The sequence below is a fragment of the Phaenicophaeus curvirostris genome, chromosome 4 (genome assembly GCF_032191515.1).
Source record: "Phaenicophaeus curvirostris isolate KB17595 chromosome 4, BPBGC_Pcur_1.0, whole genome shotgun sequence".
In the NCBI taxonomy this organism is placed as follows: Eukaryota; Metazoa; Chordata; class Aves; order Cuculiformes; family Cuculidae; genus Phaenicophaeus; species Phaenicophaeus curvirostris.
In genome coordinates, this window is record NC_091395.1 from 20,933,156 (window position 1) to 20,959,599 (window position 26,444).

At 42.2% G+C, this 26,444-nt stretch overlaps 1 protein-coding gene across 7 annotated transcripts in view; it reads right to left on the reverse strand.

The window, feature by feature from the left end:
* EPHA5 (EPH receptor A5) overlaps nucleotides 1–26,444 on the reverse strand; it is a 197,042-nt gene that overhangs the window by 75,145 nt on the left and 95,453 nt on the right. For 6 of the 7 annotated variants that reach the window (XM_069855464.1, XM_069855461.1, XM_069855463.1 and 3 more), the window contains exons 4-5: nucleotides 17,452–17,607; nucleotides 11,482–11,817 (exon numbers count right to left, since the gene is read on the reverse strand). In XM_069855464.1, the coding sequence (XP_069711565.1) occupies nucleotides 11,482–11,817; nucleotides 17,452–17,607 (492 nt within the window). The remainder of the gene's footprint in view (nucleotides 1–11,481; nucleotides 11,818–17,451; nucleotides 17,608–26,444) is intronic. The other variant, XM_069855466.1, reaches the window with a different exon arrangement.

Consider the following 26,444-nt stretch of genomic DNA (forward strand, 5'->3'; position numbering starts at 1 on the left):
GCTCCCTTAGCCCCTCCTCGTAAGACTTGTTCTCCAGCCCCTTATCCAGCTTCATTGCTCTTCTCTGGACTCGCTCCAGAGCCTCAACATCCTTCTTGTGGTGAGGGGCACAGAAATGAACACAGGATTCGAGGAGCGGTCTCACCGGTGCCGAGTACAGAGGGAGAATAACCTCCCTGGACCTGCTGGTCCCACTGTTTCTGATACAAGCCAAGATGCCATTGGCCTTCTTGGCCACCTGGGCACACTGCTGGCTCATGTTCAGTCGCTGTCAATCAACACCCAAAGGTCCTTCTCCTCCAGGCAGCTTTCTAGACAGACTTCTCCTAGTCTGTAGCACTGCACAGGGTTGTTGTGCTCCAAGCGCAGGACCTGGCATTTGGCCTTGTTAAACCTCATGCCACTGGACTCAGCCCAGCGGTCCAGCCTGTTCAGATCCCTTTGCAGAGCCTCCCTACCCTCCAGCAGATCAACACTTCCACCCAGCTTAGTGTCATCTGCAAAATTACTAAGGGTGCACTCAATGCCTTCATCCAGGTCATTGATAAAGACATTGAACAGGGCTGGACCCAGCACCAAGCCCTCGGGGACACCATTTTTGACCGGCCCCCAGCTGGATTTAACTCCATTTCCCACCACTCTCTGGGCCCGGCCATCCAACCAGTTTTCCACCCAGGAGAGTGTGCACCTGTCCAGGCCAGAGGCTGACAGTTTCTCAAGCAGAATGCTGTGAGAGACTGTGTCAAAGGCTTTACTGAAGTCCAAGAAGACTTCATCCACAATCCTTCCCTCACCCAGTAAGAGGATCACCTTGTCATAGAAGGTGATCAGGTTAGTTCAGCAGGACCTGCCTTTCATGAACCCATGTTGATTAAAACCACAGTAATACTGAAACCAATTCAGAAAAAGAAAACCCAAGCCCCAAACGCAGCAACCCACCCATGAACCCATCTCCAGTGGACTCTGATCAGCCTTTCTTATCTGCCCTTAGTCAGTATGGCAAACAGGTTAGGAAACATCTCCACTGCAGTATAGGGTTCCAGCCCTAAAGGAAGGGCTCAGCAGAGGCAGGGGAGCAGCAAGAAGAGTCCCAGCCCTCGTGTGCACCCACTAGCTGGTCACACCATACCTCCATGCCTCAATTTCCCCACCACTGAACCAGTTGCCCAAAAAAATTCCCTGATGAAAGGCAGCGCCTAAGTTGTAGGCAATGAAATAGCAACTTACTAACACTAGGCACACCTTCCAATGATGCTGTATCTATCAAATCTGGATGCAAGAAAGCTGAGCCAACTTGTATTTATTTACTGCATTCATTTGCATAATGACCACGTATTTCCCTTTCACATTTTGTCCTAAATGAAGAACTAGACACCGTAGAAGCTGAATTAAAATAGCAGTCATCATTCATTGACAAATATCAGAAGATACAAGAACAGTGTGGGGCCATGAGAGATGCACAATTGTTATTTGAGCACAAGCAGTACTTATCAACTCCCTGACCACTTTAAGGTGATTTGTATGTTTTATATAGATGTTCTGCAGGGGTTGCAAATAGCACTCAAAACCTTGCAAGGGTATCTGCCTCTGGCCTCAGACAACAGGTAGCAGAGGATTTGGTGTATTATTTCTGTGGAAAGCACAGGTGTTTTGTCCTTCATGCACATCCAGCCTTGCTAGTTCCTGTTTGCATTTTTTGAAAAGGTGGAGATGGGTCTGTGCCCTCATGTGCATCCTTGCCCAGTCATCCTCCAGCTCCTTTCCATCTCCTTTCAGGGACTGAGTCACACCTGGTATGGAGAATTGTACAATAAATTAAATAACCTGGTCATTTCTGCAGCAACAGTATTCCAGTTTACTGAACTGGTTGAGAGCACCTCTGTGTAGAAACTGTCCTTGCAAGGCCAGGCATTTAGAGGCTCATGCCATAAGTCTCTAGCAAGGTCAGTAGGTGATTTTGTGCCCTTGGTGACACCCTTCAGTAGAATAAAGCAGAACAACCCTCATGAGAACAAGGCAGAACCACAGAGCTGTGTGGTTTAATGATCCAAGGCAGTAACCCATCACTGGGAAGAGAGAGCCCTCGAGATAACAGAATAATGGTGTGGTGCAGCTCAGTCCCCTGTAATATGCCAATATGCTGAACTGTGTGAAAGACAACTCAGGAGACAGAGCAATTAATAATCTACTTGGCTGAGCATGACTTTCTCTCTTTAGAGATAGAGGCAGATTGCAGAAAGCTGAGAAGAAGCTATGAAGAAGTTACACACTGGGTCCTTGCAAACAAAAGGAGAGAGCAAGTCCATGTTTCTGCTTCTACCCAATTACGCATTGCTTTCTTTCATCTCATTTAGAGGCCCAGTGCAAAGATGCACAAGTTTTGCACAGCAGGATGCAGAAGCACCGAAGGCAATTTTGATGTGTATTCAAGGGAAGGCTGAAAGCAGGTGCTGGTGCCCTCCACTGGCATTTTCCATCCAATTCTGCATATTTGCTCTTAAGGCATTTTAATCTTTCCCTGCCAAAGTCTGTGCAGAGATAAAGGTTTGAAAGTCAAGGCCCCTTCTACCACTTGACTTGCCCATGACCCCTGGCCAAAACCCACAGAGTGGATTTTGCCAAATGCTTAACAGAGTTTGCAATTGTTTCCATTAATTCCCACATAGCAGTGTTTTCTCCAAGGCTCACCCAAGCCAAAGAGCCTGCAGGATCAGGCCAGTGCACTCGGTGCCTCTCGGCAAAGAGCAATGCATTGCCCCAACATGCTGCATTGCAGCAGAAAAACCCTTGCCTAGTGCCGCCATAACCAGTGGGTGTCCTGCATTGATTCGTGCAGGGCCTTTTGATCAGACCCTGTATTCTTAAAAATTATCAAGCCTCAAGAAACAGGAAAATAAATAAATAATGACACTTTCCTTCTGGTGATTTATATTGTACTGATCTAGCCGGAAATCCCATTAGTTACTCACTTTGATCAAGACTGTTCCTCCAGGACTGGGAGCTGCAGAAAGCATTCCACCAAGTTGGCAAACGAGCACATCTGAAGTGTGTTTTAATTAAAGCCTTCCAACTCCTGAGCTTTTTGTAATACTTGCATGTAGCTGAACTTTGACCCGGCTGCTATGGAAGAAATACGGTTTATTGCTGGGCTGTCCGTCACCTCTCAGCTAGCACCAAGGCACTCCAGGTTAAACTCTCCAGCCCGCCTCCCAGAAAGGAGAGGAGAGGCAGCAAACTGAGGTATATTACTAGCCATCTCTATTACTGCTATTATTTAACCCTTCACAAGAAAATAAAGTGCCAGAAGTACCATTTCGGACATCTTTTGAGGAAAGAGCAAGGGGTTTGCTGTTGACATATACTCTAGTAGCAACCACAGTAGATGATGTGGAAAAACCTTCCAGGTTTTGACGAAACACGCCTCTTCGATATTAGAGACCCAGAGGAAAAAATCATTTCAGTCTGATACTGTAAAATACTAATTGGGAGCCTGGAATTCATGCACATTGCAAGCTGAAGCTCAGTTTGGATACGGATACAGCAAAATCTTTCCTGAGATACAGAAGTCAGCCTATTCCATGTATATTGACACCAGGTGAATCAGCAACCAAGTCTAAATAATCTGGCCAAATGAATAACTAAATAAACTACAAACCATATATTAAGGAGAGGTCAGGCTCATGGCAAAAGAAAGCAAGCAGGAGGAAAATAGGGACAGAAAACTAGCAGGTGGCTTTGTGGCACAGAGAGCCACTCTCTTTGAATGTAGGCCTGGCAAGTGTGCAATTTGGTACAAGGGCAGCAAAAGCAAAAGCCATCCAAACCATGGGAGCTTCACAAAGCTGTCACAGATATCCACATCAAACAAGGGCAGGTTGTCTTTGTCTTCTGCCAGTATGTGCCCTTGCATGTCTATAAATACATACAAATGCATACACACTGTCACGTGTGTGCTTATACCTTCATGCTTGTTCAAATTCATATTATCAGCACAATAATTGTATTGGAAAGAAGAAATGCTCTGTGAAGTTGCTATACCCTGAGTAGTGCTTTCACACTACAGCTCACTCAATGCATAATTACTGAAATACAAATGTTTAAAACTATTCTGGCTCCTCCACTGTTGTACTTAACATTTGAGAGAGATGACTACAAAGAGCTTACTTGGACAGTAAAAAAGTCACAGCCAGAAAGCAAGTGGGACGTTTATGAAATGCCTATGAGTCCCCTGCTCTTTCCCTAACAGCACTGGAAGTATTTTTCATTCTTCTTCTGGCTGTTTTTGAGTCCTGGTGTCTTCTGACCACTTTAAGAAGTATCACCTGTGTATAGTGTAAAAAATGTAGACTACTTTTAATGCTAAAATCCAAGAAATAAGGCATCAGACAAAGGAATTATCAGCTTGCAGACCAAAGCTGAAGATCTGAATATTATTTTATTTGCAGTAAAATTCAGAAGCTGTGTTAATGGAAAAAAAAAAGTCTATACATTGATGTCATCTGGGCAGTGAAACCATTTTAGTTGCTTTACTTTTGCTGTGTGCCAAGTACTGTGCTCAGCACAATACAAAGAGAACTTCTTGGCCCTGAAGACTGTGTTTCAAGGTGATTAGAATTAGATTAATATAAGATTACTTGGCAATCCTTTAAAAATATGCCAGCAAAATGGGAAATAAAATTTTAAACCAGCACTATCACTCTTGCAATATAACATCAGTGGTGCTCTGCAAAAGCACAAACTTCTTACAGCTCTGATCCCATGAAGCTCTTACTACATCTGATCACAGTACATCCTGAACTGTGACTTTTTGGAAAATCTCAATATTTGTGCCTTATACACCTCTCAAAATCTGGATTTGATTGCCCAATCTCTGTTATCTACCCCAAGACTGAGGCTACATTGCTGGTAGTGATCCCAGCAGCTCCAGGATGTTACAGAATTGAGTCAGTCCTGCTGGCTGCAGCACCTCAAATAGGGTATTTTAGGCATATCTTGCTCCCTCATACTTGGCTGCATGGCACCATCTGGGTGCAGTCCATGGATAAATTTTCCTCAGGTGTAACCTGGCATTCGCTTTTCAGAGCTTATGCAACTGCCTCACAAGTAGCATGCCTTGAAGGAGACCAACCGCTTTACCGTAAAGATATTTGTCTTGCTGCCCCTGGGAGATCATAAAACCTGCACCCTACTGCACAATACATATTAGATGTCATTGGCTGAATGTCATCACAAGAACATCAGTTCTCCTTCATTTTTTTAAAAGCAGGTAGATGAGGATGACAATTTCTTACTATATTTATTTTCATCGATAAATAAGATATCTTAATTTCATGTCAAATTTGAAAGGTCTGTCTGTAACTGCAGGAAAATGCTTTTTATTTCATCTCTTAACGTCCTCATATATCAACAATGGGGTTCTCTCACATATTTCAATAAAAATGGTCTCTAATTAAAAGCCATATTGTAAGTTTGGGGATTTTTTTCATATTGCAAAGAATACTTTCAATTTCCAATCATGTATTTCTAACACTCCAACTGTAACAAAAAGACTTATAACAAACTATGAAAAATTAGCAACTACAGACTGAGTAGTTGTAAATAAAACTGTAAAATATTCAGCTGATCCATAATTTATTTGGTAGCAGACACCAAGCTGTCTGGGCCAGGGTAAAGTCACAATTCTTCAATAAGATTCTAGATGAAGATATTACATTGAGAATAAATGTGGCCATCACAAAAACTTGGACAACAAACTTTTTGTGCGACACCGCCTTTCAGGTTTTACTGCCAGCATGTTTTGTTTTTAACTATCTGTGACTGCATTCTCTGATAACACGCAACCATGCTTCAAAAATAAAGCAAAATATTTCTTGAAGCTGATTACCAGCATATGCACAGGACTTCACAAATGAAATTAACCTCTCTTCCTGCCTGAACCCTTACTGGCAGCTTGATACACCTTTTTGCATCTCTCTGGACACAAAGGGCATCCACACCTGGCAGAAGAATGATGCCACAAGGTGAAGCCATGCTGTCACATGCTATGGTGTAGGCTGCACCCAGGTTTAAATGGAGACTACAGTTTTCAAGGCAGTACTGGTACCTCTAGTAATTAAAATAACCCTGTATTGGCCCTTCCTGATATGGAAGATTACACGTTGCTTTTAAGAGTACATTGCTCTAGGCTAAACGCTGCGATACCTGTGTTAATGCACTGGAAGATAGTGCGGGATCTCTAAATGACAGCGCTTTCCAATAGACCGTAAGCCTTAAACCCTCTACTTATTCCACTAATGGTTCCTCTCTGATGAACGTGAATCTAAAGCACCGCTTAAACTATCAGACATACCAAAATTCACACAGGATTGCCTGCAGCTGCTAAATTTTTCTTGGAGTTTATAAAATGATTAGACAAATTCATGGGAGAAAAATCCATTACAGGCTATAAAGCACAAAGAGATTGTCCCCAGAGACTGGGAGGAAGCATCAGTACATGTCTGCTTTGTGCTTATACCCTTTTTATGGTATCCACTACTGGGAAGATGATGCAGCTCTGTCGGTCAAGTACCGTTACTATGGATGCTTACGAGCAAACCCTGCGCACTATCCTGGATGTGAAAAGCGAGTTTTCCACAAATAAGAATCTACTTAAGCTTTTGTAAAACCTAGGTCAGCAGTTCTTATTGAAAAGCAGAGGTGTAAAATGATTCTTGCTTCGCTTGTGAGATACATGCAACATGCTGCATTTACTGGAGCATCCTCTCAGAGACTTTTGTTATTGTTAAAGAAAATAAACAAGCTGTCACCATCTCAAATCCCAATCAAACAAGCTAGAGGGACTTGAAAGTTGCAAGACTCTACCCACCTTATAGGACTTGAACCAGTCCATTCCCAAAGGCAATCTTTAAAAACACGCTTCCCAGCACAAACACCTTCTTGTCTCATTTTCTGATGTTTTCTTAACAGACTGTGCAGAGCTGTAGTCTACCAATTTTAAAAGCATGCAACTGCTGACATAACAGTGCAAGAAGTTGTGCATTGCAGGTTGCCTTTAACTGCTTTTCAAAGACTGGTACAACCTCAGTACTAAGAAAAATCCCTTCTCCCTTTCTCCTCACCACTGCAGCATCCCAGCTTGTATAGAATGAGTATCATGGCTCTCAGCACACCTCCCTACTCCAAAAGCATTCCAGCTGCTCCAAGGACCTAGTGGTTTTTTCATCAAGCAAAAACTTAGCCATGCCACCAGGCAGCAGTACAGGTTGCCAAGGTCCTGTCCTCCAACGCCTTTGTTCAAACAGCACTGCCGCACCACAGGAGGCAACTTGTATCTCTGGGTTGGCCTCGGGCATGCAGACTCCTTGAGGCATCAGACACATTAACTCCTCCTCTGTTAGCAAGTACATTTGGATCTATCTTTCTCTTCTATCCCAAAAGGCTAGAAAATATCATACAGGTCACAGAAGGTGGCTGAACACTGGCTTTTGACTTTTCAAACAGAAACAGGCATGGGGCTTCTCTGAAAACACACACAGAGAAGGTATTTAAGTGTAAAGGAGTCTGTGGCATTTGGAACACCAGCAGGAGAACTACCCTAGTCTTACACCCCCCACCTCCAGGCCAGCTCTGTGCCTGAAGCCATGCCCGGCAGGGGAGATACTGGAAATAAGAAGAAAAAAAAAATAAAAAAAAAAATAAATGCTTGGCTATTTAGGATGGCTTAAAGTGAATACTCTTGGTAAATTTTAAGCCTAGAAAGGATTTAAACATTGTGTCTTCCCAGTGTGCTCTTACAATGATACAGTGGGCGCGCACGCAACCATGAATCACAACTGCTTGCTCCCTATGGACCCATTACAAGACACACATCTCTGACCACAAGATGACATGGTAGATGCTTTCTGTATACAGGGCAGATAAGATGAAGGACCTCAAGGGAGATGCACATCTCTGTCTAGAGTGACAGCATTACTTAATCATCCAGCTTGGTGAAATCGCTGAGAAAAAAAGTCATGCAGTTGTCACTTGAAACGCAAACTTCAATATTAGTAGCACACACAGATAGCTCTCTGGAAGCTGTCTAAAAAGGTGTTGTAGGTGGCAGTTTCAAAAATATGAAAACTTGAGCAAAACCATGAAGAAGAAAAGGATGGCTAACTCAATCTGGTCATTGCCACTCACAAATTATGCGCTAGGCTCCAGCCCATGTGCATGAGGCATGTTTTCTAATGCACTATGAAGGTGCATTACAGATGGCCCCCTGCCACTGTACGAGTCACAATGGAGGCTTGCATGTTTTCCACCTCCCCTGGCATGTGGCATTGCTCGCCCCTTCTAGAGACATGCTTTCCAGCAGAAAACCTCTGCAAAATCCCACAGAAAAAGCAGAGGTTTGGGGATTGCAAGAGTGCGACAGGGAGCTAGTCCTGCACCTGGGGCCAAAAGCCACTGCATCCCATGTGGGCTAATCCCATCCCAAGTATCATTAGGTCCCCAGAGACCGGGGGAACAGAAGCATGCTGGGGTTACCAGCTGAGATTAGCTGATCTGCCTCCTCTTGTGCATGAAAACGTTACAATATTTCCAAACCTGATTTCAAAAGTTCAGAGGAAAATTACATCAGTCTGAAAATGTCAGATTGATTGCCGGTGCTGATTCTTTTTCTCATTATTTTAAATTGGAGAGAGAGGAAGTGGAACAAATTATTTTGGAGAAAACCATATTTTTTCAGGAGGCAATCACTCAGTTCCTTTGAGAGTCCAAATCAGAGGTAGTTTCTGCTGCCAAAAGCTCCCATGCACAAAAGACTAGTGCACCCAGAATCCTGCTGCCTGTGCATTCTCTGCAGTCCTGAAATTAGCATGGTCTTTTTGAGATGGACAAAAGACAAACCAACAAAACAGACCCTGGCATTTCTCTGCAGTGCTGGGTTAGTGAATACCTGCCAGCAAGACTCCAGCAGCCAGAGCTATGTCACAGCATGCAATTTTTTCATTTTCTGCAGCCAGCAATTCTTATATCAGGATTTCTCTTACTGCTGCAGTTGGCCTTGCGCCACTACCTTTAGTGACTCAACTTCATTATGCAAGCCTTCATGAAAATACAATCATATCCAAAAAGCTGTGCAAAGGAAAGGATGAGTCTCAGAAGATGCATCTCTTGGTGGTATTTTCAGGGGGAAGATGAGTGGGCTGAGACTCCCTTAACTCCCATGTGCCCTGCCTGCTCTTATTTGTGAGAGAATAGCTTAAGGTGAGGCTTTTTCAGAGATATCCAGCATCTTTGGGTATGGCCAGGCATGGACAACTCCACCTGCACACCTCCATTACTTGCCTCAAAGGACATTTTTCTGGAGACACCTTAAAAAAAACAGATATAAACTTTCCATGCTTGGCAGCTAGTCTGATTTGCAAAATCCCCCTCTACAGCTGCTTTAATTCTGGCACGGGCAAACTGATGATCACCCCTGGGAAATCCAAAAGAGCATGTTTGACGCTACAGCTCCAGCAGACAGCCTTGGTTCTCCTCCTGAACAAACAGTGGGACCATCCAGAGAGACAACAAAATACAGTCACCACTCCTTGCTTTGGACAGAGGTTTGACTCAACCTTCTCAGCACTAGAGCATGCTGACGAAATTTCAATACCACACAGTGGACTTAACACTCATGGCTTGATCCATTTATATCTCCCTTGACTGTGGCTGCAGCAGGGTAAACAATGAGGGTGAACCAGAAGCTACGCTTACCCACAGGTCCTTAGCATGAGCCACATTCATCACAGGCCTACGATTCCCTATAATGGCCAATATAAGGCTGGAGGTGATAATTGTGCAAGGAGGTTACTCTTGGCCTGATGCACAAGAAGGCAGCTACATGGATAAATCCTGCAGCAGCTATGAAGAGTTTAAGTCATAACTCACAAACCAGTGCCATTTTCTCATAGTCTGTACTGATCAACAATGTATTATTTTCTCTTGTGCAGCTACATTTACTGAATTTTATGTGGATTTAACTCCACACATCAGGAGAAATCCAACGCCAGCAATGAAATAGTAATGCAAACCCACTAATAGGAAAACACACTTTTTCTAAAAACAGTGTCACTGGCAGCAGCCTTTACAAATGGGAACAGTAATCGGCATTAGGACCCCGACACCCACTGGTCTGCGTTAAACAGGTACCTTCAATGGGTGCCATGTTGCCATCCACTGATGTTCCTCCAGAAGATTTCCTGCCACATCCATCAGCAGCAAACATGGCATGCCTTTATTTCCTCTTTTTGAGATATAACTGAACAATTTGTCCAATACTTCAACAATCCAGTGTAATTACCAGAACAGGTAAATGATGATGTGTGATGTAATTGTACTCTCTTGCTGTTGGCTGCCAAGTCTGTGCATGTACACCTGGTTAACAGTAAGGAAAGGCAGCCCTGCTCCAGCTAGCACTTTTCTGCTCCACAGTGAGGGTCTACCAATTCATCTCTTACCCTGCATACCACATTGAGTTTCCTGATCAAGCTCCATCTGTAAGGAGGAGGTAAGGGGTGGCTCTGGTGATCTGACATAACAGTACTCATGGCTCCAAATGCTACTGCTTCACATTCCTGGAAGGACTCCACAGGGGACAAGCGCCACTGGGGAGCCCTGAATTAAATACCAGGAAGCAAATTATCTAGGCAAAGGGAGAGACTGTAAAATACAGAGCATGAGGGGAGAGAGAAGAGTAGAAAAGTCTCCAAGGCTCACAGAAGCCATTGGATGTACCTGGTGTGTTGATGTTCATGGAGGGAGTTGTAACCATGTTTTGCCTCCCTTCATGGCTCCCAATGACAGGAGACAACAGCAACTCCCTGCCTGCGTCCAATATGACAACTCTTTTCAGCTGCTGAACAAAGGAACAAATCAGTCTCTATGATCGCTGCCTGTATAGTACAAAACCAGGGACGCAGTATGGACACCTCATCCCTACCTTGTTGTAGAGGCGGTAACAGTATTATGCCAGCCTGAGTTCAGTCATTTTAGTATCGCAGTGTAGAAGAGGGATTAAATTTCCCAAGTCATTAAAACAATTTTCTTAGGTTACTTCTTTGCAAAGTAAGGATGTTTTAATCCTTGTCCTTTAGCATCAAAATGAACTCCTAAGGATTTCCCTTTCCCAACAGGAAAGGCAACTGTTTTCTTTCTGGTTTAGTGGGCAGATACACCAAAATGTAGAGAAGTGGAGAGATCTCCAAGTAGCTTTGTGTGAAAGGTAAAAGCCTCAAACCCTAGAAGTCTGTCCTGCTAGAAGTGAACATGCTGAAGACTGCAGTAATTATAACCTATGAGATACAACCATCCCAACACACATATTTGAAGAGGCCACAGTCCAGCCCTCCATCCTGGGAACTTCCACCCATTTCAAAGGGAGGTCTGCACTGGGTCTGATTGGCTTGGGCTCCCACCCCAGAGTTTTCCCCAGGTTGAAGATCCACTTACCTGCCTGGTTTGTGGTTACATTTACAGACACAAACTGTCGGGCTCCAGGGCTCTGGTCGGACACTCCATTCACTGCCTCAATTTCAAAGGTATAGTTTGTATGAGCAAGCAGATCCACCATCATGACAGAGGTGTTTTTCAGGCCGGTTTGCTGGGGGAGGTACCTGACATGACTGCCACACGCCTCACACAGACCTGAGTGTGAGTTGCACTTCTTGCATGCAATATAATAAGACACATCTTTCCTTCCACCAGTATCAGCAGGGGGAATCCATTCCAGAAAGACACTAGTCTCGTTAACATTTGAGATGGCACTCCGAGGAGCAGAGGGGGGTCCTGGTTTGTAAAGTGAGAAAAACACATGGTAAAAACAGTATTATCAATCATCCTCCTCTCTAAGCTGAAAGAGATGCCTTGTTGCTCATATGCCAAAAAAGTACACAAGGACCATTTGCAGCAGCACCCAAAGAACCGGTAAGACGGGGATTTGTTTTGAGCACTCCCACCTCACCTCAAGGAGTCCGTGTTGGGTGCAGCTACCTACAGAAGAGGACAATATACAGAATTGGCTCAAACCAAATAGGAGGGAGCACTCTGTTCTGGGCCATTGACTCTGGTGCTTTCCTTGCTCTTCCTGCAAAGGGAGCTGCAAATCTTTGTTTTGTCTAAGTCACTGTCAGCTTTATCAAGGGCAAGATTCCTTCTTCTCACCCCACTGCCCTTATATTACTAGCCCTTAGTCCTAAAAAAAGATATGAACTGGAGTATTCTCATTACTTAGGTACTCAGCTCAGATGCCAAATCTTTCTTCAGCATGCACTCACCTCTCCCCATCAGCTATTTGGCAATAGTGAAATCTAAGCTTTGTCATCCCAGTCACATCTAAGTGAGATGCTCAGTGTAGCCCAAAGCAGACAGTGGGCCACTGGAAATATGATTATAGCTGATTATAGCTGATTCCAGCTACTCCACAGCAGCCTTCTTGGTCCCTGTCTTGGTCCCTTGGTCGGTTAGCCACACTGTGCTTGCTTATTTTGCCAAGCCTTCCCACTCAGGATGCCAGCATGGCACCGGTAAGGATGCTCAAGGAGGAACAACTGCTGCAGAGGTACCATGAGGGTTCCTGCAATGGCAAGCCATTTTACTTTGTTCTTCTGGGAAAAGGCATGGCTGAGCAAAAAAAGCCCACCCAGAGACACCTTCAAGACTCCTGACCTGCAGAAGGTGCTGCAATTTTTTTGGTTTTAGCAGGCTTGTGTTGGAGATGAAAAGCAAGCTACAGACACACCCTGAGGACAATGTGAAAGGACAAGCAGGGATCTCATGGAAGAGAATGAAGAATGCTAATGAATGAGGAAGAAAGGGGAAATTTATCAAAGCGAGCCAGCATGGATTTTAGTTACGGCACCACCAGAAGCTATACAGCAAAGACTGGTATTTTTCCCAAAGGAGATAAAGAAAGGAAGGCCACACACTTCCTTTCAGTTTGAATGAAGCTGTCAAAATCCATGAGCAGTTCCTTGAAAAGAGCCAAACAAGTAGCTTCACCAACTAGAAATCCATTAGGCTGTCATCTTCTTGTTTTGTTGTGATAATTAAACTCAATTAGATATTTAAAACAGGTAGTGTTGCAAAAATGAAATTACCTTGTAAATCAGAAGCATTTCCCTCTGTTTCTCCTTCCTGTTCCCCTTTCTAAGTCTATACAATGGCTAACACTGATAAAACACTGTAATGATTTTGGCTCAGGCTGTTCTGATTCAATGAGAAACTTGCTGTACTCATAACCTGCACTGTGGAGACCAAGCACTATTTAGCTAATAACACCAAGGTACAGCCCAAGTCAGGACTATTTTCTGCACTGTCATACTCACAATGGAAACTACAAAATTCATCACTAGATCTGTGTGGAATTATATATATTGCACTCAGATGTTTTGTATATGATTTTACCAGTTAAATTGCCATATTTTTTCTTCCACTGGATGAATGCCCTTTGACTGCTACCAGTACTCTACGAAAAAATAAAGAACTCTGGTACAAGAAACTTACTGGACAATGTGTCTTTAATGGGGAATAAATTATTACTTTTATAAAGTCATCAGAGATTTTTACTTGCTTTGTACAGAAGAGTCAGCTGCTCTTCTCAAAGGCTTAAAAACATCAATTTCAGTGAAAGTGCTTTGAAGCTAGTGGGACTTCATAACCAATAAAATTAGCATTCTCACAGGGGCTCAGAGAAAGGCTGTTATTAATCTACAGATATCTAACAAGACCTACTTGAAGAATCCTGAAACCATGCTTGAGTAAAACATTGATAAATCACAGCTGGGAGAACAAAACACTGTTTTACCTTCAGAAGGTCTGTTTTAATTTCCAACCTCCTTTCGTCAAAGACAAAGGTATTAGTTTACGGATTTTTTTAATATACGTATTATATTTTCTTATTTTAAATTTGTTACTTTATACCCTAGGTGGGTAAGATTCACCTCTTCTGCACTACAATTTAACGACCACAGGCAAATAATTTCTAAATTAAAGACAAAGATATTGGTGTTTTTCTTGATGGACAGCAAACCTATTGTCTGCTGACACACATATTTTAAAAACATAACCTGAGAGAGAAACTACCCTAGAGATACAAAAAAAATTTTATATACATAGATATATGCCTGATCTAGTGGGAGGTGCCCCTGCCTATGGCAGGGGGATTGGAACTAGATGATCTTCAAGGTCCTGTCCAACTAAAAACATTCTGCGATTCTATGATTCTATGAAAATAAAGTTAACTGTAAGCTTTTTGCAAGTAGAATATTACACTAAATACTACTATAGAATCTTCAGATTGTCCCATGTGTCATACTGTCATCCCCAAGATGCTCTGAACAGCAACACGATTACTTACTTGCGAGAGATGGGAGGGGAAAACAATAGGTATAACTTTATGTTTTTACTTTAAAGAGATGCAGTACAAGGAACTGAAGCTAGGATTGCTTAGCTAAGAAGACATAAAGCACAATGACTTCCTGGAAGATACATGATAACATTAAGAGAACTTTGAAATGCCTATCAGAATCAAACTTTTTTTTTTTTTTTTTTGTATTACAGCAATAATTATTTGAGACTGCATTGCAGCACTAGTAATTTCAAAATTACCGAGCATTACTTATAAAACATGCTTAAGGGATTTGAAAAATGAAATAAAAATGCACTGTTTTTTCCTCCCACTGTATTTATCTGAGCATTTGACAGCTGCGTAGCAGTTAGTTTTCTTTACTGATTCTGGTGCAGCTTGCGACTGAAAATTCTTTGCTTTAAATTAGGAAAATGTGATTTTATTGCTATATCAACTATCAAGGGGACTTTGCAGGTGTAGAGCTGAAAATGGACATTGACGTAATCTCTAAAATTAACTAGATTTCAAACTGAAGGGATCCTATGAATACTATTAAATTCTGCAGTAATAAACAACACAAACATACAAAACCTTGAAGTATTTTTCTACTCGCCATGACTCAAGTCTGTCTCATTTGTGTTTCAGTTCATAATGAGATGTTCCCTTCCAGATCAAATTGGACTGGTTTAAAATGTTAGCGTCGCTACATACCCTTTACTATCCCTGCCAAAATTTACTACCCCTGCACCTCAGCTAGGGTAGCACATGGGCCCAACTCATCACCTTCAGCACAAATATAGCTGAATTAGGACAAAATCACAAGAAAGGATCATTGAACACGGATCACTGAAGCTCATGTAGATGGTTCAGTAGATCCACTTTGCTCCTGATGTAGCATGAATGCCATCGGAGATGCTGAAACATACTCAATCACTGCACCAGGGTCTGTAATACGTGACAGAAGCTGAGCAGTGTCTCAGTCAGCATTAAACCTCTCATCTGCCCCAGAAGCACTAGGTACCCTGCCAAGCCATATCCTCATACAGCTTGGTATTACGCACTTTAAACTTTCAAAACAGAAAAAAATCCTAAAACAAAATGCACCAAAACATTAAAACCTCCAAACAAACTTTAAAATATAAATATTTATAAAGCAAATAAGCATTAAAACCCCAAACAAACATAAAAAGAAAATTCCATGGTATTTGCAGAATCAGAAATTGCAGATTTTATATACGGGATTCAAACTGCACCAGAAACTTCAGGGAACAAGCACTCACATCTAATTTCTTTTTAACATGAGCTGGTCACCAATCTTGCTTGTGTCTCCCTGTCCTATGCTCAGGTCATAGGCATGCATAAACCTCTGCCTTGAGGATGGCAGCTCTTTCTCTGTCCTATTTCACCATCAAGACAGAATGAATGTGTACCCCTCTATCCTCAGAAGGGACAGAGAACAACACCACCATTGGTGGGCAGGAGGCACTGTAGACACCAGCAATCAGGCATAACTCTATATCAGTCCCTGGCTTTGGCTCTGTCTGCACAGAAAAGCCAATTTTGTGTGTATTTCCAGAGCTCAGAGCAGTCCTCTCCCTTCCTGTTTCCCAGTATCATGTTGGACCTCATCATCTCCCATTTACCCATTTTTAACATGAGGCCAAGGGATAAAACGGACATCAAGAAGCCCTGGTGTGGAAGTTTTTCATGCTGTTACACACTTTAGTTACCGCTCCAAGAGACACGTATGTATCTAATTAACTGAGAAGTGCTTGCATGACTCACCCCTCCAAGATCACTTTTATCCTACAGCACAGCTACTGCCACACAGCCTAAGGCTGTCTCTTTCCCTGCAGCACACCTTCCAGCAGCCATATGCTTCATGCTCCTTCTGCTGGTGAAAAGTACACACAGAGTTCAAGGGCCCCAGTTCTCCTCCAAGTGTCTTCTGCAGGCAAGAAGAGACCCGCTGAGGGCAATTTCCTTTGCAAGAGCACCTCTCCAACAGGAACAGAATTTTTCTTTCTCTATGTGAAGTGCAGACTTGGGAATCTAGGAAGGACACCTGTATTTGCTGGGATAAATGCACAAAAAGCCACTACCATGTCCACAAGATGCAAGACAACAGCACGGAAGTCACTTCTGTACCATTACCCTGTAGCTCTGTGTGTGCATAGGCTCATAAATATTTTCCTCTGCTGCTTAAGTTTACTGGAAGCTCTACCTGCTTCTGCTCCAGCAGTTCAGCTCCTTTTTAACCACTTTTTCACCACAAAAATCACATTCAGAGCATGACAGACTCAGCTCAACAAAGACCTGTGCTCTGTGCTACACTTGGTGGGACTAGCTGGGGGAATGCAAATTGTGGCCCTCAGTAACTGAAACATAAACTAAACAAGAAACTTTCAAGGTACAGCTGAAAGGATAGCTCATAGATGGCAGGAAAAGGGCAAAATTAATGATTCAGATTTCAATACTCTCAATACCCCAATTTGCTTGTTATACTACCCTCCTCCTAGATCAAAGGGATAAGCTCTACATATTTGCTGCAAGCTTGGAGAGTTAGTTTCTGTTGCAGAGTTTTGAGGCTACCCAGAAGAATGGCCATCTCCAGACAGCATAGAAAGGTAGGGCTTTCTCCCTCTCTATGTATCAGAAATGAGCTAAGAGATAATGTCAACCAGAACAATGTAGGCTCTATCCATGCCTAACCACCAGCAAGAACTACTCATTTCATCTTCATGTGTGTCCCACATACACACCAATGTTGATGTCTGAACATCATGCTGCCGGCTGAGTCCCCCCATGACTGGACAGTGAGAGATGAAGCACATGTTTGTTACAAAACCACTTCCTGGGTTTAATGCCACCTTTTGAAGTGAAAGGCTTTGAAAAGCCTATTCTTGTGTAACTGGAGTATGGTGGACAAAGTCAGTGACTTTACAAGTGTGTCAAGATTAATGCAGACTCCAGCCTAGAGCCTATAAAAGCACATCAATTAGGATCATAAAGTCTAGTCACAATAAAGGAACAGCTTGAAAGGATTAAAAACAACCCTACAAGCACATGCTTACTTGTACAGGCCATTGTAGGTGGGTCTGATTCCTTCCTAAAATAGTGTTCTTCACACAGGCAAGATGTGGATGCTTCATCAAGCGTGTAGCTGTGAGGGGGACATTTGCTGCAGGATGGACTGTGGGGTGAAGCTTTGAAGAACCCAGGTCTGCATACTGTGAAAAGAAGAACCACAGGCTAAGCTCTCCCATCATAAAATTAGTCTCTTCACATTTTCTTTTTAAAAAAACCCAAATATATCTTCAACTAGAAAACACAAAACACTCATGAGCTATTTGGTTTGCATATTTTAAAACAGTCTATGCCACTAACAGACAGTGCATACTTAAATATCTGCATGAAAAGAGAATGAGAATGTTGTGGCTATTTTTCCTACCTAGCACTTGACTTCACTGGCCAATTATTTTCCTTGTTGAATACATTAAAGGTAACATCTTTTGGGTTATGCTTTAGAAAGCATTACTGTGTTTGGGGTCTTTTTTTTTCATTCAGTCTTAGAAAAACAGGTAAAATGCATCTCATGGATTTGAGTTAAGATGTTCTATAGCCAGAAATCAGTCTCTCAGCAAATAAATAACAACACGGTGGTGGAGAGGATCTCAAGATTGGCAGCTTTAAGACACTGTGATAAGGCTATTTCCCTAGGGTCTTTTCCATTGCAAACCTGAGATGAATTTTAAAGTGCTCCATATAAGACAGACTGTTCTGGGTATAGCATACTTGCCATACAAAACATTCCTTCCACCTCCAATATATGTGCATGATGAGTCACCAAGACTTGATAGAAGAGCTATTTTTGTTCTCATAAACATAATATACGGCTACGGGTAGCTTGGGATTATATCTTTCTTTTGTTTTTAAAATAATTTGAAGTGAATACAGTAATATCTTGTTTCCCATCTCCTGAAATAAGATCTCTTTCACCTAAACAAAGCACTCTGCTCTTCACTTCCGTGCACGTAACTACGTAACTCAGTGAGGAGCAGTGACAGCCACAGGTTTGCATGCATCCATCACAGCTTTCAGTAAAAAAATAGCTGATCCTGTAATCTTACCATTCTATGTAGAATTACAAGCCTGTTGTTAGCAAAAGGAGGAAAACGTGATTTTTTTGTTTGTCTCAAAAAGCAGAGATGCAGAAACATCTTAAAGCAGCTCCAAAGTGCTCCTACTTCTTTCCTTCAGAAGCGTTCTAAAACAGTTCTGCCAAGTATGATATCAATGATGCACAAGTCTGCCGTCAGACTTCCAGAAGTTACCGAGAAATCACAGAGCCTTTCTATCTGCATTTAAACTTCCCCAGTTGTAATTAGCTTGCAAAGAAAATAAGTTCACAGCAAAAGCATTAGTATTATCTCACCAGAAATGTTCTGGACAATCACAGCATGAAGGTCACATGTCTAAATTCAGCGATGACAGACTTCATCTTCACCATAGATAAAGTATGGGTTAGGTTTTTCTAGTGATCCCTTTTCCTCTGATGGGCCAACTGCATCTAAAGTTGGTTTTAGTAGCAGAGAAATTCTCTCAATATCTTCCCTGTTACATCACTAGCTTCTTCACCAAAGGTGTGACACTTGCACATCAACTCCTAACTCCTAGAACCAACCAGTAAATCTTTGCTGATGAAGATCACTCATGCATCAAAAAGGGTATGATCCAAAAGCATTAAAATAAACTTCCCCTAGGTCCCACCTCTAGTCTTGCCTGAACCATGCAGCTCTCACAGCAAGCAGCATACAACCCTGAAGCAGTTCCCAAGCTAACCGCAAGCTGCCAGGTCTCCATCATGCATCTGCAGCCTCTCTTGCCTGCTCTAGGTAATGTTCATCCCAAGCATCCCAACCTAATTTCCAAAATTGCTCATCATCCAACTAGTGCTCCATTTCTAGGCTGTGATCTCTGCGGACTACAGTTCAATTGCTTTGTATTCATATACCAGGACAGGTGAACAGACTTAGGGCTGAATTTATTATTGATGGCTGTTAGCAGACTCTCTGCAAGTCACCCTCATGCTTTATGGAACACTCCTCTGTTTCTAGCAAAGAGTTAAGTTATTTTATTTACTTCATATCCACCTTCAAATGCTGCCCTACCTATGACAAAGACTTCTTACACAATCTCTAAACAATCTTCTGGGAGAGGAGACCACCAAATGGCTGCTCTCTAGCCTACAATTTGTATTTCAAAGTCAAATCGAACTCACTTGCACACACAGACGATAGAGATGGGGAAATGAAAGCACAAAAATATGAGCAACCTATAACGAGGGCAGCCCACACCTAGTATGTGTTATATGTAATTAGCCTTCAAAAAAGTACTTGATTTTATCCCATTATGTCCCATCAAGACAGACAGAAAAAAATTATGGCACAAGAGTTTACCGTGCCTCTATTTTGTGCAAAGCAGCAAATGCAAAATAAGTCAGTTTTCCTTGACAGATTCTCAACAAGGTGCAGCTTGTTAATGACGGTATGATACATAGCTCAGCTCAAAAGGCATGTTTGGTTTTCATGAACAAGTACAGAGCCAACAGATGTACAACACCAATAACCCATGTTTTAATGAGGGATGTGAAATAAAACTGAATTCAACCAATTTTTGTACAATCTGCAGGCTCACATATGTTAGGCAAGTTATTTCTCTATTGAAAAGGTATAAGGAGGAACAATCAAGAGCACTAAATTATAATGAAGATTTCAAGGTAAGTCCTCACAACAAACAGCCAGCAGAACAATATGTCATTGTACATAAGTGAAATAGTCACGTGTCTGTTAGAAAGTAAAATGGGATGTGCAAAAAAAAGGGAGGACAAAGTCCGTGGTATGCCAAGTCCACACTCCTGCAGCAGATGCTCTGGGGACGACAGAAGGAGATTTGAAGGGTTCCCCCAGCACAGTCTTCCAGCCTCTTGTGACCAGTGGCTTGGGGACCACTGCTGATGGAAACCACACTTACACTACCATGCTCGGGAGCAGCTGCATAGGTGTTTCAGATGTAACTAGCATCTATTGTAACTCTTTTCCCTATACCCTTTCCTATGTTTGGTTTGTATGTAACAAAAAGGAGAGGAAGGCTGCAGAGGTGATAGATACAGCAATCCTCTAATAAACAGGGATGCTGTGATGAAATGGATGCTGTTAGTTGAAAGGTGATCCAATAACATCTTATGCCTCCACACTGTATCACCGTAGCTGGACAAGTAACTCTTGGCTGAGCTCAACAGTCAAAAACTGGGTCTGGTACCATGTTATTCTTCTGCTGCTGGTGGCAATAGCTCAGATATTTTGGAAACTGTATCCAGAGCAGAACAAGGCCACAAAAAAAGCCTACTTTGCATGTACCATTGGGTTTTGGTCTTTATCTTACCACTCCTTTTCTGACAGTCAACCTTACACTCTCTTCATGAAGTATACATGACTTGATTTAAAATTAAATGGGTGTCTGGGGTTTAATTGCTGATTAAATCTTATTTTAGTCTTCTTATATTTTTATCTCTATATTTCTAATTCAACAGTTCTTGAAAGGATACATAGAATTAACACCGTACAGTCACACACATAATGATACTATCTCTCTTTTTAACAAGGTGGAAAAAAGAGGAGAAATAAGATGAGCCTAAGACTCCCTGTAATCTGCTGCAATCCAGCTGAAAAGAAATAAAATTTTAAGATGTTGATGAGATCTGCTTCTTTCTTCCTAATACTAAAACTGATAACTCCTTAACTGATTAACAGCCACTGATGTGTAAAAATAGTCTTCAAATTAAATTGGTTGCTTTAAAAAAAGATGGAGTATTTTTAGATACAACAAATATGCCATAAACAAGCTACTGGTGTTAGGAGTAAGTGGGACATGTTTCTCTTAGTAACACAACCATTATTAGCAAATTAATATCACTCTGTTTTTAGTAGCAACCACAAAATGTTGTAGGCATGGAGCACTAATGTCTGTGCAGCCTCTTGCTTGTACACTTCAGGGCAGGACAGAGAGAGATGGCTGCAATGAAGGATGGCAGCAAGAGCCTCTTGGGACAGCAATGGTGTGGGCTGATCCCTTAAAACAGCAGCAATTAGATTAGAAACAAGCTTTGTACCTTGCAGGCAGAAGCCCATAAGAGCCATGGTGATGGAAACTGGGTTTTCAAATGTGGGTGGATGGAGAAGGAATCACTGGTCCTTTTACAATGAAAACTAGCCTCTTCAAATGATGTGATGGACTTTATGTGCTGTTATCACTACTACAGATAGGGAGTACAGGGTGGGAGGGCATGGAGTAGGAATAGCAGGCAGAACAAGGCATTAACAGCAAACAGCTGGGGCTACTTGACAGATTATTTTCTGCAGGCCTTAAGATCAAAGGATTTGCAGCTGCATCCCTGTAACCATTCCTGAATTTCAGACGAAGGCTGCATCCAGCAGGCAGGGCTCCTCTCTTCTCTGGCTGGCTCACTGCTTTGATGCACACCAACCCCAAGCAACAAGTGCTAGAAGTAAGGATCACAGACGAGGCTCTCCATATCTACAGGCACAAATGTTACCATGTTGGTAAAAGCACCCAATTAATATTATTTAACTCCAGCTGACAATAAAGAACCACATGGTCATATGCTCACTCCTCCACAACTCCTCTTCCCACTTCCTGTCCTCCAGGTGGGGTGGGTAGGAGAATCAGAAACAAAGAAGGTAAAACTCATGGGTTGGGATGAAAAGAAGTTTAACAGTAGAGCAAAGGAGGGGAGAAACAAGCAATAAAACAATATACAAAGCTAATGATGCACAGTGCAAAGTGAACACTTCCCAGAAACTGATGGTGCCAACCCCACTCCCCTGGACAACTACCACCCTTAGGTACTGAGCATGACATCATGGTACTGAATATCTCTGCCTAGTTTGGGTCAGCTGCCCCAGCTGTGTCCCCTCCCAGCTTCTTGTGAAAATTAACTCTATCCCAGCCAAACCCAGGACATCTCTGGGGAGAGATAAGCTAGGAAACACAAGTCTGTAAGCCCTGAGACCCCATAAGGCATGAAAAAGGTCCAACCTTAGTCACTTCACACTCTCATGATGCTGGGAAGATAAGCTTACAGTACTTAAGTACTTAGGATTAGCCAGGCAACCTTTCATGTATCGCAGAAAATAAAGCTCAAACAGGAATTATATTGTCTGCCTTACAGAGCACAAAATTAGTCTCCACAGTAATCAGAGACCACAAATATAACTCATAAGGCAGTGCCGCTAATCCATAAATAAAGTTAACGGATAAAATATATCAAAAATTAATGAGGATAAGGATGCCTAGTCTAGACAGAGCACAGGCTATCCAGCTGAAACAGAAGTTTCCTCCCCAAACTGCAAATTTCCTTTGCTCCTCCTTCCCATTCTTTCATTTCATTTGCCTTTTCAGACTGCGGTTTTCATTGGGGAGGGACACACAGCTCAACTTACCACAGCTTTTAGAAGCAAGCAGTGTAAAACTCTTCCTCATGGGCAGACCTGTAATCCACACCAAGCCAGCTCTCAGCTCAAACAAAATCAGGACGTGGTGTGTGTTTGTGTTCAGCAGACAGGAGAGCAGCTCTGTAGCTCAACTCTGCCTTCATTATCACATCACTCCAGCATAGGAAATATGCCTTGAGAGTTGAAGGATTTGAGCAAAAACAAGATACAAGCCAAACAACCCCCGTTGTAGTCTCCAGAGCTGCCATTCCTCACAGCATTTGCACCAAGAAGAGAGGGATGCCTTTTAGATGCATCCAAAACCTAAAGAAGGGTTTAGCAAGGTACAGACTTTACAAGATGGAATCAATTAAATCTACTGAGTGGCTCCAAGCCTCAGCTTGTGCTCCTGATGTGCACGTTTACTTACAAGAAAACAAAAAACACAACAAAAAACACAGCAGACTGTCTTCATGTACACCAACCAATATAAACAGATAATCTCCGTGCTTTTCCAGAAAGCATTTCAAGAACTACAGCAACGCACCATCAGGCATCCTCATGTAGAATTTACAAGCAGGCTCCCAAAGGTAATCCTGCCCTCCCTTAACAGCTCTCCTTGAACTGCAGGCCATCACCAAAATTGCTGCCAAAGCTATAAAGCTATAGAAAAATGTGTAAAATATCCTGATTATATCCCCTTTAGGACTGGTCCCTTTATCTGTGATAGTGCTATGTTGCTTCCTGCAGCACGCCTTGGGGATTTGAAGGGAATTAAATAAAAACCCACTAATAAAACACTGCAATTCAAAGCTGCCGTTTGCTTGAATCCAGTGGATGTACTAGCATCCTTTGGAAACTCCAGCACACAACACTGCAGCCCAAAACCTGCTAAAGATCTTTTAAAATGCTTTTCTTGAGCTCTCTAGATAAGTGGGGCATCTAAGGGCTTTACACCTAAAAAAGACCCTGTGGCTACCTTGTATATAAGCTTATTCAGGCCTCTCAAGTGGGAAATACGCTTTTAATTTTTTTTGTTGTTGTTCTAAGAAAATATTGTGTCTTCTGATGCTGTTTTGTCCAACCCCACACCAACCCAGGCTGAATTACCTCTGATCTGCATTGAAGTCAGCTCTAGCTCTGAATACCAAGACGACCTTGAAAACTAGAATATAAATAAATAAGTACTTTCAATTCGTCCTGCTGAAATATCACTTTTTCTGCCACGTGACTCGCTGAATTGTCACACTGCAATTTATGATATGGCTGTAGTTGCTGGAAAACTAGGAAATAACTGCCACTAATGACATTAATGTGTTTAGAAGAAACAGTATAAAACTTCATCAAGCAACATCACTCTGAAAAATTCATCAAATTCAAGTCAGCCACATTTGCAAGCCATAAAATACATAGAACACAATGCATTTGAAAATGCCTATTGTTACATTAAGATCTTTAAGAGTAATATTTCTGCATATCCCAATGTTTCTCTAAAGAAGATTTTGAAGCAATCAATGAGGCAAAACCTGAGCCAAGCCTAAATTCTCAGCAGCGCAATGGAGGAGCGGAGAAAGAGATTTATAGGCAAACCCACACCATCATTTGGGTTTGATTTCGCAGAAGGAAAGGAATCTATGGAAAATAAATGCTCTTAGTCAAAACAGAAGATTTTTCAAAAGAATTCAGCACAGTTTAAGTGTGCTCCCACCAGCTGAGTTGACAGCAGGGCTAGCCGTCCAGGCTTTGATTTTGTGGGTTTTTTTCCCCAAGCTTACCTGGCAAAAAAAAAAAACCAAACTGGGAGAGAAACTGGTACATTTCTAGAGAAAGAGTGGCTTGGGATGAAGTGTCATTTCCTAGCAAAGTCAGAATTTCTGTGACCAGCAGCTTCATGTTCTTTCAAGTGTGTACAACGGCTTCTTCAGCTCTCACTCCAGGTGGCACCTGTGGTACTCCCCACTCTCTGGTTACAAGGGACAGATCCAGGTTGGTCTCGCCGAGTCCCCACTATCTGGTTGGCACTAAAAAAAAGGCAGACCACATCCTGTTCATACAGACTCGGTCTACTATAGCTATAAAATATCTATCTGCATATCTCTGTCTATAAAAATCTGTAAATCTTTTCTTTGCTCTCTGAAGTGTGGGACAAAGATGCACTTAAATTATGCTTAAATTACTTTCTTTTTTTTAATGAAGACAAACTCCCTTAAACAGAGGAAGCAATGATTTATAAAACTACAACTAAGGGAAAAATACAATTTAGGATACAGAAGGCAGCAGAGAGACATTTGTTTCTGCATGCTTATAAGCATAACCTCAGGTGCCTGGCTCAGCATGTAATCCAAGAGGCAAAAGAGCCTGTTTGGGGGGGTTCTGCACACAAAGACACACACATCAGGTTACCCTTTGTTACACGAATGGTAACTTAAACATTCCAGTTGCATTGCATGCTAAGCGAGAGGAGGATTGATGGATAAGCCACAGAACTCCCTCGAGCTCAGTAGTGGCATTGGCTGAATAGCAATAACAAGCATTATCCCTAATGGCAACAGGGGGACAGGATCAAACTTGAAAATGATGCAGCCACCCCCCATGTCCATCTGTGTACACATATTACAGATGGTAATGCAAAGTCTAGTCAGTAAAATGTCCTGGAAAACAGAGCTCTTCAAAGCCACGTGTTTGTTGGTACGAGACTACAATAAATGGGTTTTAGTCTTCTGGTTCAGTCTGCCATAAGGATCTGGACCCCAGCCAGCAGAGAAAGAAAGATTCCCTAATTATGCTGTGGTTTGGACAATTGCGATCCATTGTGGTTGAGAAATATGACGTTTGGGAGGATTTACTTTGATGATTTATGTCATGCATGTTTACTCTACCAGCATTTCAAGGTTTTAGCCTGGACTAATAGACTGCACATACACAAACAATAAAGAGATGTAAAAGTGCTTAAAATACTTCCTTCTGGCTGGCTTCACCTCAAGCAACTTCATTTGCATGGACAAGATTCCTAGGTGGTAAAAAAATCACTTCCCTTGTTGACTATTTTGGTCCAAAAGGACCCTTTCAAACCCTGCCTCACACATTTAAGGGCTTGTTTGCTTCTAGCTTTATGATCATCTGTCTCAGGAGGTGAAATTGGTAGGACTGGCTGCAGACAATTTATTTTGAAATTGTTCCTCCGTAATTTATGGCTGAACATATGTCACTCCAGACACATCTATTCAAATTCCATCAGAGGGTGACAGAGATGGATCTTTTACAGTCCTTCTGACCAATAAAAGATAGGAAGGATTTATCAAGATTTGCCCAGACTAAGCATGTTAAATGGGTTTATGCACATAGAAGTGACTCTAGGGAAGTGGGGATTTTTTTGCAAATTTAAGATACAGACAACGCTAGCCAATTCTGCAGCAGATACGTAGTTTAGAGCTGCACAGAAGGAAAGGTGGATACATCTCTTGCGGGACCATCTCCCTTTAATCAAGTCTTCTGCTGCAGAAGCTTGTGGGTTTTTGCATTGAAGCATTCTGGTTTGAGTTACAGGTGCAGGT